This window comes from Chiloscyllium plagiosum, unplaced genomic scaffold, assembly GCF_037043375.1.
Source record: "Chiloscyllium plagiosum isolate Xiang-an unplaced genomic scaffold, Cpla_swu_hap1 HiC_scaffold_24, whole genome shotgun sequence".
Classification (NCBI taxonomy): Eukaryota; Metazoa; Chordata; class Chondrichthyes; order Orectolobiformes; family Hemiscylliidae; genus Chiloscyllium; species Chiloscyllium plagiosum.
Window position 1 is genome coordinate 30,353,314 of NW_028270162.1, and position 13,645 is coordinate 30,366,958.

General features: G+C 36.2%; 1 protein-coding gene across 2 annotated transcripts in view; it reads right to left on the bottom strand.

Annotated features, from left to right (window-relative positions):
* Positions 1–2,720: 2,720 nt before the first annotated feature.
* LOC122562666 (sarcoplasmic/endoplasmic reticulum calcium ATPase 2) overlaps positions 2,721–13,645 on the bottom strand; it is a 94,565-nt gene continuing 83,640 nt past the window's right edge. Inside the window, exons 20-21 of one of the 2 annotated variants that reach the window (XM_088000033.1) lie at positions 11,022–12,652; positions 2,721–8,731 (exon numbers count right to left, since the gene is read on the bottom strand). In XM_088000033.1, the coding sequence (XP_087856159.1) occupies positions 12,383–12,652 (270 nt within the window). In that variant the 3' untranslated portion in view covers positions 2,721–8,731; positions 11,022–12,382. The remainder of the gene's footprint in view (positions 8,732–11,021; positions 12,653–13,645) is intronic. The other variant, XM_043715703.2, reaches the window with a different exon arrangement.

The window sequence follows — 13,645 nt, forward strand, 5'->3', positions numbered from 1 at the left end:
CAAATTTCCCTGTATCCATGCTTCTTTACTTTATGGTTAAGTCTACATGGGAATCTTATCACACGCCCTGTTAAAATGCGTATACACCACATCCACTGCTTTACCTTCAATGTGTTTGTCACATTCTCAAAGATTTCAATAAGGCTTGTAAGGCATGACCTGCCCCTCACAAAGCCAGGCTGATGATCTCAAATCAAACTATGCTTTTCCAATTAATCACAAATCCTGCCTCTCTGAATCCTCTCCAATAATGGCCGTACTAAACTGTCCATAGTGCTAGGTTCATTAGGCAGGGGTAAATGTAGGGGAATGGGTCTGGGTGAGTTACTCTTTGGCAGGTCGGTGTGGACTTGTTGGGCCAAAGGGCCTGTTTCCACACTGTAGGGAATCTAATCTAATCATTTTAATCAGACTTCAGCATCAAGTTTTGGCATAAGCTTCCACATCTCTCTCAGAATCAAGTTTATATTGAATCAGATATCTGGATGTTTATTTACAACCATGTATACCAATGTAACATCTCAGACTTACATGTTTGGCCTGAATGTTATGTTTAAGATTTTACATATGTACATATAGTTGACTGACTGACTGACTAGCTGACTGTCCAGCTGAGAACGTAGAGTAGAAGATTGGAGACTTTTTATACTACAGTGTCATATTATGATGCCCTTCCAAGTATTTGTTTAATTCACTTAAAAAAGTTATACTTAATCTGCTTCCATAACCATTTCAGGAAATGCATCCCAGACCATTACAAATCACTTCATTCAACACATTCATCATTTGTTCCCTCTGGTACTTTTGCCAATCACCTTAAACCTACATCCCCTCTGGTTGTAGAACCTTCCACTACTGCAAATAATTAATCCTCATCTACTCTAGCAAAAGCATTCTCATCTTGAATACCTCTATTCTCTCTCCATATTTGTCAGATACAAAATCTTCTTACTCAGAGTACAGTCCCAGCTATTCCATATCTCTGCAGTCTCTCATCTCTAGTAATCATTCCTGAAAATCTCTCAGCTGGACTCTACTCAAAGTGATGACATTCTTAAATTATGCTGTGCCAAATTGAACACTATTTCAACAGAGGTTGGGTTTCACATAACTTCCTTGCTTTTCTAGTCAGTGCCTCTTAATAAAAGATGAAAATCTTACTTTGATTATAAACAAGTCTTCTCAATCTGCCCTATCACTTGCAAAGGATTGTGTCCATGCAGCCAAGTGCCTTTAAAAATCCTGTGCTTCACATGCTAATTTACTAGCCCATAATTGTCCAAACAAAATAATAATTAATCAAATTGGCTACGGGCCAGAAAGTGGAGGATAGTTAGTGGTTGTTTTTTTCCTAACTGGATGTAAGAATATAGCCATGTTCCTCAGGGATCAGTATTAGGTCTATACTTTATAGATAACTAACACAAAGTATGACCTTGATTTTGGTCTCAAATTATTGACTAAAAGCTGACATTAATCTGACTGGACTGCAACTATTAGGTTTATCCTTCAATATATTGTTCCTTAATAGTTCAGACTGTAAGGTAAGCGCTCCTCCATACCTTGTTTAAACATCACATTGAATTGGAGGCTGAAGAATTGTATTCAAAATTGGACTGCTTCAGTTCACTTTCCACTTAGATTTAAAATTACAAAGCAATGATCAGTGAACTAATTTATCTACTTTTAATTTTAAACAGCTATGGAATGTTACAGGCTAGATTGGGTTGGGATATCTGGTCGGCATGACCAGGTTGGACCGAAGGGTCGGTTTCCGTGCTGTACATCTCGATGACTCTATTAATAGGACAAAGGATAAACAGAAGTGACAACAGTGCAGCAAAACAGTGCAAGTCTAAGGGTTTGGAATGGACTGGAACACTCCTGTAGGATTCAAATAAATGTGTTTTTGGGGACAGCATATGGTGTAATAGAGTAAATGGCAAACAGTTAAGTTGATGCAAATTATCTTCAATGCAGCATTATTAGGTTTATTCATAGAGTAGTTAGAGTATTGAGGAACTTTAAAAATCCACAATAATTGTTCCAATAATTTCTACTGGAGGCAAATTCATTTGTCTCCTCTTTGTCTGCTATTTGATGAAGTATTTGAGAAATAGCTTGTAAGAAGATTTTCTTTTAAATATAGTTTGTTAATAATTAATGATAGCTGGTACATACACCAATATAGTTTGTTCCATTTGGTAAGGCACATTCTCTTGAAGCAGTATACATATTAGAAGATATTTACACAATGCCAAAATGCTGAAATATATAATATGTATTGCAAATTCCTCTCCAAGCTATACACCATCCTGACTTGGAATTATATCACTTTTACTTCAGTTGTGACATCAAAATAAAGGAATTCCCTTTCTAACAGCACCAGATGTACCTTCAGCAGTTCAAAGTGGCAGCTCACCACAAAGGTTAGTAGATGCTAACCTAACCAGCAATGTTCACATTCCATGACCTAATTAAAAAAAAACACAAGATGAAGGTGCTCCTAACCTCAAAAACAAATGCCATAAGGCAAACTATTGTTCAGTCATTTGTGAGGTCAGTCATGGAGTAATATTCCTGACTCAAGATTGACATCAAATCCAAGATCCAGATGAGAACATTGACTTATGGGACAGGCAATAAATGCCCATGTCTCAAGTGAATACAGAAAAAAAAATGTCAAAGTGCCTTAAATAAGAAAATCCATGGAACTGAAAGGAAGCTAGGCTCTGCAAAGATTTATTATACAGTCACATATGACAGTGACAAAAAAAAAACAGGTTGCTGGCAATCTGAAATAACAGAAAATCCTGGAAATACACAACAGTTCTGGCAGCACCTGGAGAGAAACCACTAAATGTCAAATACATGAAACTATTTTTTAAAACAATGATGAATTTTGTACAACATATACAGAAATGCAGTGCATGTAATTTGTATCTTGGTGATTATAAAATGGACTACACCTGTACCTTACTCTAGTGTGCCCAGTTTCAAAACTGCTCATGAGCCTCAATACTATCCAGTTGAATTCAGTCTGCTTCATTGGCACCTAACGTAGACAAGCAGGAGGCTGGAAGAACACAGCAAGCCAGGCAGCATCAGGTGGTGGAGAAGTTAGAGACAAAAAAAAAACTAAATGCTGGAACCCAAGTTAGACACACTGCACCTAATCTAGGATATGAAATATTCATTCCTTGCAGCACAGTAAATGCAACAGTCCTCAGCGAAGTTCCTTTGACAGCAACTTCCAAAACACTCACTTTGCCAGCAAGGACGAGAATAGCAGGTGCATGGGAACACTGCCACTCCCAAGATTTTAACCTGATTAGAAATACATCACCATTCCTTTATTGTTGCTAGTTCAAATCCTGGAGCTCCCTAGCATTGCAGGAGTTCCTTCATCACAGCAATTGAAGTCAGCAGCTCTTCATCATGTACAAGGGTAATTAGGGATGGATAACAAATATGCAGTTTGTGTCACATTCTATAAACTAATTTGGTGTAAAAAGAAATGAAACCTTGGGATGAAACATCTGAAATGTAATCACATACAAATACATAAATGAATAGCTTAAACCAAATAATATGCACATAACCTTATCAAGTTACTTGACTAATAATTTATCAACCACCACCCATCAATTCAAAATAAAACTTTAGTGTGCGATAGATATTCAGTGACTCACCAAGGTTTCATACATGCAAGTGGGCTGTGCTTCAGCTGAAACTAAGTGCTTTTTCATGTTATAAATGCAGGCAGATGATTCAATATAAATTTCAATTTTGAGTTGAAGGTGATAGTACAGGCAACACTGGACTCCACTCATTACTAAGAGACTTTAAAATATACAATTCCTAAATTTAAGTGCAATGTTAACCCAAGACATTGAATAGTTAACAGAAAATGAAATAAGTTCAAATATGGTTGACCTAAATTCAAAATGAAACGATTCTCAACACCTTAAACCAAATGCCCTGCTTCTCTCTCTCATTTTTGAGCAGGAGTAGAAAACTATTTCCAGGTTGGAATTAACAGATTGAGACAAGGTTTTGAGATTCTTTTCACACATCTGGTGGTGAAATAGGAAAAGGATAATTAATGTTGCACAATGAGGAATCTGATCGACAATTAGCAACTCAATAGCTGTCACCAATACTGTACATTTGGGTGAAAATGTCCTATTACATTCAATTTAAAGAAAATTTTCAGTTTCAGCTCAAAATTCATTAAAAGGATGTCACAAACTATTTGCAACATGCAACACAGGTTCAATGTAATCTTTCTGGATGCAATATTTCAGGATACCATTGCCTAAAGCCAAACTTGCTTACAAAATTGGTCCAAATTAAAGGATTCCACTTGTATCTTCCAACTATCATTGCACAGCGGATTTTAAATGGAATACATTTTGCATTTTGATACACATTTTACAGTCCAGAAATGTCTTCAGAACATATTCTGCATTTGCATTCTATGTAACAGTCAACATACCCCATTGCATTACATGCTTCAAATACAGCATTGCAACTCCAATTCTCACCTTCGGACAGCACAATTGCATCTCTCAAGAGTCCTCAGATCAAAAATTAAGATAGTCTACTTAGTGCGTAGAAGAGCACTATTCTACAACATACTGTTGCAAATAAATTCCGAGTGGAATTTCTAGAAAACATCTTGTTGGAGAGAACTACTGTTACTGGAATGGATAGTCACCTTCTACAATTCCAATGGTATGATTTGAAACCTAAATCCAACCACATCTGATATCCTGAGTGTAGGATGAATCAGTCACTTCTCAATCCCTGGTCTCAATAAATAGAACACTAGAGCATGAGGCTCTGAAATATAAAGGCAGCACAAACAAGCAATTTGGAGGGCCAGAAGGGCAAGTCCATGATAAATAGGATTAAAGGAATGGTGACCAAAAGCAGAGTCAAAAGAGTTAGATGATTGTCTTCAAAAGAGTGAAAATGTGAAGGCGAAGTAGTTTAGGTTAGGGTTTCCCAAAATGTGGGTCCATACCTTAGTGGGGTCGTGAGGTGGAAGTTTGGGATTATGAGCTCCAAGGCAGGAACGGTTGCTATAGAATTTGACTAAATTGTAACAGCTGTACTCCCTGTAATAGCCCCTACACGGTACTCCCTGTAATAAGCCTTTACCACCAATTCTTAGATTTTTCTGAAAAGGTTAATAAATTGCAAGCCTCAAAAATCAAATACCTGTTTTAGGAAGTGTGGGGCTCTTACAGCTAATAGCACAGCTTCAGAATGTAGGGATAGATTTTGGGATATGGTTGAGATACACAAGAGACATGAATCAGAGGAAACAGGACTTGTTCGGTACGGGGAGTGATAGATGTGACAACAGAAAAAAGTGACTGACAAGAGATTTGATGCAACTTAAAAATATGGACAGAAAAAATAGAGATGCATAATAAGGCATGTTACATATCAGCAGTCCTGAAAACTACAAATTTTATAAGTCAGAAGCAGACAACAGGATCTGATGCTCTTTGTCAAAAAGTCAAGTAGTAAAGTTCCTTGTAATATTGTGATTGAGACATTGGATAAGGGTAAATTTAATCATTGGTAGTCACAGGTGAGGGGCCGGAAGACTGGAGGTTGGCTAACACGGTGCCACTATTTAAGAAGGTGCTGAGAAAAAGCCAAGGAACTATAGACCTCAGAGTCCGACATCAGTGGCGGGCAAGTTGTTGGAAGGAATCCTGAGAGACAGGATTTACATGTATTTGGAAAGGCAAGGACTGATTAGGGATAGTCAACATGGCTTTGTGCATGGCAAATCATGTCTCATGAACTTGACTGAGTTTTTTTAAGAAATAACAAAGAAAAGTGATGAGGGCAAACCAGTGGATATATATGGACTTCAGTAAGGCTTTCAACAAGGTTCCTCATGGGACTCTGGTTATCAAGGTTAGATTACATGGAATACAGGGAGAACTAGCCATTTAGATACAGAACTGGCTCAAAGGTAGAAGACAGAGGGTGGTGGTGGAGGGTTGCTTTTCTGACTGGAGGCCTGGAACCAGTGGTGTGCCACAAGGATTGATGCTGAGTCTACGGCTTTTCGTCTTTTATATAAATGATTTGGATTTGCAGGTGACACCAAAATTGGAAGTGTAGTGGACAGAGAAGCTGGTTACCTCAGAGTACAATAGAATCTTGATTAAATGGGGCAGTGGGCTTGAGAAGTGGCAGATGGAGTTTAATTTAGATAAATACATGGTACTGCATTTTGGAAAAGCAAATCCAGGCAGGACACATATACACTTAATGGTAAGGTGCTGGCGAGTGTTGCTGAACAAAGAGACCTTGGAGTGCATGTTTATAGTTACTTGAAAATAGAGTCATAGATAGATAGGATAGTGAAGGTAGTGTTTGCTGTGCTTTCCTCTACTGGTCAGAGTATGGAGTACAGGAGTTGGGAGGTTATGTTGCAGCTGTACAGGACATTGGTTTGGCCACTGTTGGAATATTGCATGCAATTCTGTTCTCCTTCCTATTGGAACGATGTTGTAAAACTTGAAAGGGTTCAGAAAAGATTTACAAGGATGTTGCCAGGGTTAAAGAATTTGAGCTGGAGAGTCGGAGGCTGAGGGGTGACCTTATAGAGGATTATAAAATCGGAGGGGAATGGATAGGATAAATAGACAAGGTCTCTTCCCTGGGGTGGGTGAGTCCAGAATTAGAAGGCATAGGTTTAGGGTGAGAGAGGAAAGATGTAAAAGGGACAACTTTTTCCACCAGGTGGTGGTACATATATGGAATGATCTGCCTGAAGAAGAGGTGGAGTCTGGTATAATTGCAGCATTTAAAAGGCATCTGGATGGGTATATGCATAGAACTGGTTTTGAGGGAAATGAGCCAAGTGTTTGCAAATGGGACTAGGTTAGGTTAGGTTATCTGGTTGGCGTGGATGAGTTATACCGAAGGATCTGTTTCTGTGCTGTACATGTCTATGACACTAAATGTAAAGAACATAGAAGAACACTAAATAGCTCATGAACTGTATCTTGAACAAAACTACTATGAATGTTCAGTCCTGCTTTAGACCAGAATTAGCATAATAATTTACCAGGACAAAAATAAAAATTTGTTTAGTGTACACTCTTAACTTATTCCTCAAGTTAAACTGAGTTGATGGCTTCTCCCTATGTAAAGGCAAAATACTGCAGATGCTGGAAAACTGAAACAAACAAAGAATGCTGGAGAAACCCAAAAGGTCTGGCAGCAGCTGAGCAGAGAAAAAGATAACATTTTGAGCTTAATAACTTCTTCACAACAGTTTGAAACTCAAAACATTAACTCTGCCACTCTGTCCACAGATGCTGTCAGACTTACCAAACTCTCTAGCATTGTGTTTGCTTCTACCTATGAGCACTCTTCGCAATCGAGTTTCACATAAATTATCATTCTGATGAAGCAGCTACAAGTTGAGGGAAAGTGACACCAGTTGCTTTCAAAGCAGATTGAGATGGAAACACAACGAGGAAAGAATAAGTCAAAATTCAAGGCCTGTAGGTTATTGGAACCCGGTCTCTATCCAAATATCTCTTAGGCAGCATACAGTACAACATCCTGTATTATCTCAATTTTTTCCTCAAGCGATCAGGTTACAGAATAACAGTGAAGTAACATAATTGCTGTATATTTTAATAAAACTTGTACAAACTTAGAGGCGTTCTCATTAAAAATAAAAACCTGAACCAATTTTAAAAGAATTAGGTGAAAAGTTTTCAGGGTTACTTTTATTGAACTACATTACATTCTCAGTGCCAGAGTTAAATATGTCTATGAGCATAATTCTTATTTCTCATGCGAGGAACAGCTACTTAAAATGATTCCAATCCTTCCTGTACCACAAAAAGCAAAATTTAAAATTTCACTGCGTGAACAGACTTAAGGTTGCACTTAAATAGAGGATGTAATGTGGAGTAACTTTATTTGCCTGAATTTATGAAATCTGCATGTTACAATGTCATCACTGAAATAAACATAAGATCTTATTTACAGGTTTTCAACATTAAGCATGCTGCTTTCTGAGAACTGACAGGTTCTTTTCAAATTTGCATCGCAATTTTCTTATTGTGCCAATGCTTGTGTTAATGCACTACAACTTAAAATAGTTAAGTTACAGTGCAAGAGGAAATTCTCTCATTTTATCTCACACCAAAGAGAGAAAAAAAAACTTTCCTTAGAAAAAAATACATTGAATTAATGAAATTGTCAACCTACATGTAATTTACATTCAGGATTTGTACCTTTCATCTAAGTTTTTCATAAATATAATTGCATTTTGTACACAGCCATTTTTATAAAGTAGTTCTTTGTCTTGTTGACCCAATACACAGATTCTGTTACTTAAACAGAAGGCATGCATTTTCATAATGTACAATTTATAAATTCAAATGAAATCTTAGAGATGTAGGTCCGCAACAGATGGTGACACTTATCTCTTCAGCAAAGAACCTGACCTCTCCGGAGTACTGTAAAGTTCACGAGGATATATTGCACAAATGTACAGTTTCTCTGAAGTCCTAATTTTAAACACACTTCTTCCAAATAGCATACTATTGTTGCACATTATACATGCAATGGTCTTGGTAGTTGTGCTTAAAAACACACATGCACGCAATAACAAAAGAACCTTAGTTTTCTGAAAATTGTTAAGGGAATTACTTGTTCTCCTCTTCATCATCCATAACTGTTAAGAAAGGAAAAGAAAAATTAGTTGGTTGATAAAATAACAGTGGCTTTTTTAAAAAATAAAGTAACAGAATATCCAAATTAAACAATCTGCTCCAGAAAAGAAAGAGCAGAGTGCTGGACACTGCTTGTTGATAGTAACAGAAAGTACTTCCAGAGGATATTAAGGATTCTGAGGAATAGGAACCGCATTTCTTTAAAACAGACTTTTGTTTTGTAAACACTTAAAGCAATAGTGCTACAGATAGATACTACATACCAGATTGGTTTTAAAAGGAACAATAAAAAAGTGAATGAAACATGCAGAGTTTTTGTTAAAAAAGTGTGGGGGGAAAAGAATGACAGTCTATTGGCACCAATTTGTAAACAGTTCTGTTTATATCCCTACCCCCTGGAAAAAGGGACACGCTTTAGTTAATTTTTATCATGCCAATTTTTCCATGACTTTGCCTTTCAGAATTGCCGAATTGTGCGCACGCCCTTTCCTCACCAACATTTTTACTTTTCGGACACATGTAGCCAATCTACTGAAAGCCATCTGCTCAGCTGCTGTACCACTACCTTCATTGCCGAGCCATCTTGCTCTTTCTGCGAGAATTCCTTGTACAAGTTACTGTAATCTAAAATATCAACTGGCAGGTGGAAAATCACCAATCTGAATTCTAGCTCTATCCTATGTTTTAGTAGTGAGCTGCCATAGCCATTTTCTTTAAAATGTTCTCTTCTGAATGGTGAAATCCCTTGGGTGCAAATTTAGTTATGGCACTCATCCTCCAATAACGCACCCGAGTACAAATTTAAATGCAAGCTTCAATAATCAATACGGTCTCTGCCATGAGAAAATCTGATACATACCCCTACATCCAGCATCACTGAATCTGGCTGGTTGTCACACCCTATGGCGACTGCAGCATCTGATTTCTCCAGATCTGAGATCAGAGCCAAGTAGGAATTAAACTAGAAGTAATCCTGGTTTATTTGGCTATTGGATAAACTGGATAAGCCAACATGATCAGTCCAATGCAAATTCACAATGATGGTATTAACATGGGCAGATCCTTTACACTTCAGTATACTTCGACAATATTAATTATTTATGGTTGTTCGATATATTTCCAGCTATAGTCTCTCAGTAGCAGTCAATTTTATTACACGACCATTTTTTCCATTGGTCACCCACTTTTACTGCAGGAAAGGGGATTTTCTTTTTAAATTAGAATGGAGAAAACTTAAGCAGATCATTTAAATTTGACCAAACTGAATAATAAGGTATAAAATTAGAAACTCAGATGAAACTAGAAGAATACCCTTTCTTTCTTCACAAATGGAATAAAGCCCAGCAAATAAGAAAAAAAGTGCATGCATTTAATTGTTTTTATGAAACAAATAACAGATCTGAGAAATGGTGTCTTTGAATAAATGTTCTGAAATGAGTTAACAATTGGCCAACAGACCAGAAGTGTTGACAAGTGTAACTCATGAAATACATCCCCAAGTGTCAATAGGACAGTCTTACTGTCAAATGATGCAGATGGCATTCAGCAATAGCCTTAAGCAAGATTAAATGCCACTGTCAATCCTTCAAAACCTCACATGTACACTTGGCCACACCTCAGCAAATACAAGCATGGATATAACAGTATTTGACAAGGGCACGACCAGTCAACAGTATTATAGATGGCCTCAGACAAGGCTAATGTAAATAACGTGAGTCATTTAGTGAACATGCCATGATACAGATTACTTAGTGCTGAAAGCAGCTGAAGTCTGTTCCCTTTTGAAATGTTGAGATAAAAATCTTGAAGATGTACTGTAATATTATCTACTTTAAAATGAAAAACACCTACACAATATATTTTTTAATTGGTAAAAGAATCTCAACTGCTTTCATTTAATTTCTTCATCTGGATTAAAGGTGTATGAAAGCAAAGTGTTATTGTCCAAGCATGCTTTAAGCAGTCTGATCCAGGATTCAGATACAATGGTCATTTATAGACTCAAAAAGTACAATGTTACAACTTAATTTTGGAATTTCAAAATTTTAGATGATATTTCCAGTTATATTTAAAACTAGAAAAAGGGCATATTTCCTGAAATGTTCAGTATTACCAGAATGAAGGTTAAGCAGCAAGGGGGGAAATTAAACTTCAAAAACAAAAATCTTGCAAGTTTTGACAGATCCACAAAAATGCGTGTTGATCTAACATACCAGAATCCTGGACTAAACTCAATGTGTGTCTAACATCCAGAACTGGAATTAGGCAATTACAAAGTGTAAATATACTCACTTTAGATGATGAATTTTGGAAGGCATTGAAGAAAACACCATTGTTAGGTTTGTTAACACATGTAAAAATCACCTCACTTAAAATGTCACTTTAGAAAACATGCTTTAGAACACTATTACCCAACATTTAGATTATTATAATTGTAAACAGTTAGTATGATAATTTGTTAAAATTTACTTTTAGTTCTATACATTATGTCAAATGAGTATTTGGTAATGTGCTACTTACAGCTTGCACCTTAAATTTTCTAGTTTTAAAATATCTTTGTTGCATGTTTGTGCTCAGCATTAGCATCTAAAAGTAACAATTAGCTTTCAGCTACTTAAGTGTTTTCAAATACATGTGAGTAATAAATAGTTCTTCAAACCTTGGCTGAGTTTGTGTGACAACTAAGAGAATCTAACAAATAAGATCTAAAAACAATTTAAACTGCAGGGCTTTTTTTGTATTGCATTTGAAGAATCTACATGAGCCATCCTGGTAAAAAGAGAGACATTGAGAATTTCCTCTCTGTTCGTCTAAAACATTTTATTGACTCATGTGAATTAACCCTGATGTAGAACATCCAAGATGGAACTGGCAAAATAAGTAAAAGAATCCCATCAAGACTGTTACAACAAAATACAAATCAGCATTTTAAATAAATACCATTTAATTCATTGGGGACAAACAGCGATACTGGGTGTGGACTGAGGAAAGTGGAGTGTTCTGCACAGGCAGTAATTAGCATACCTCAAACAAGGTTGGACTGTAAACATGACAGAGTTAAGAACACAGAATGAATACAAGAAGTAAAAGTAAAAAGGTAGTTGAGGTAGCAATACTCTGCTGAGTGCAGAAAATAATGGAGTCCTGAACTAAAAACCATTTACAGAAGGAACAAAATAAAGTCTAAAATAGACCCCAATGAAAGTCGCCATGCAGTGACACACCGTGCATTTTTTTCCTCAAATTTCCAAAGAATTTAACATTCTCTAGTATTCCATTTTTAGCCCAAAAAAAATACATCCGTCAACTCATTAGTTCTCAATTTATACACAAAAAGATGAACAAATTAGTAAGCAGAACATATCTATACATGCCTTTTCATCTACAAAAACAAAATTTTGCAGAAAATAGTATTAATCTCTGTACACACCAATGCACAGCTTTTTTTTTTAAAAAGTTTTTTTAATTGTGTAAAAATCAATCCTGTTTCTTTCTGGAGTTCAGGAAAAAAAATATTAACTTCATCCATATATGGGTTCATATGAAATTCAGCAGAAACAGACTCTTGGAATCATGTGTTTAAATGATAAAAATTTTGGTTGAAGTTAATCAAATGCCATGTCTTCACTATGCCAACGACAGCTCTATTTCAGTCAAGACCAGAACATTTCAGCAAAATTAGTGTCTGTACTGTAAAGCCAGAAAACCAGGGGTACAGAAATGAGCACAAAAGGCCAGGAAATCCCCTCTGTACATGCTGAGAAACCACACAGTTTGTCACTAGGCAGAGTATACTCTTTACCCGCTTCAAGGTAGTTACGAGCAATAAATTTGAGTGTCTCATCCAGCAGAATGACCGGTAGAGAGATTTTCAGCACCATCAGCCACTGTGTTACATCCAAAGGTGTAATTTGGAAGATGAGCTGCAAAGAGAAAAAAAATAAAATCTGTTTTAGTCACAATGGAGACATTTTGTTTTTAAGTGACTTACAGAATGAATCAATTTCAAAACAAAAATCAACTTTCTCTTTCAGCAACTCTAGTTATGCAGGAAAACAAAATTACAAGATAGACCCAAATGAATCCATTTTATTAGCTTATTTTTATTTTTAAAGTCACACCTATTAATACAATCCTGATAACACAGGATTTTCACACTTCGTCTTCTCAAATTCCTAAAACTAAATGAAAGGAGAAGTTAATTGCCATGGACAACAGCTTGAATAACTGGGACACTTCTACATGGCGACATGAAATTATTTTTGAGGAGAAATTGAATTCAGATCAATAAAGTATTATGGTAGAGAGCAAGGGGATAAATAATAAAACATGCCTTATACTGGTTGACCTAAAAAAAAAAATGTAATTTAAGAAGAATGAAGTTTTTATTTCTCCACACAGGGTTATCACAACATTAAATGTTTAACAACTGGTTACTGTGACAGAGGTTACAACACTGCTTCTGGAGGAACTGAGAAAATTAAACTAGGAGACAGAAGAACAGAATCGGAGATTGAAGATTTTCATATAAAGAACTACCATGTTCTCCATATGATGAGAGGAAAATATTTATATCCCGTAGTTCATGTAACTTTGAAGCAAAGGACATAGTACGAAATATTGTCAAAGCTTGAGCATCATGCAGACTTGTGCCTGGAAGAGACTTGGTTGGAACTGGAGTAACGAACTAATCAAGTTAAATGAGCCAGCTAATGACTGATCAATATTGCCTCAACATTTACATTAAAACAAAGTGACTGCAAGTAAGGAAAAAAACTAATTAAAAACACAGATGTGATTTATGTCTTATGTATCATGTATCAGAATGTGAATCAAAGACAAGGGTCACACTAAATTTGAGAGATTATCAAAATCAGAGAAAATGTTGATTCCAAGGAATGCACAATATATTTCTT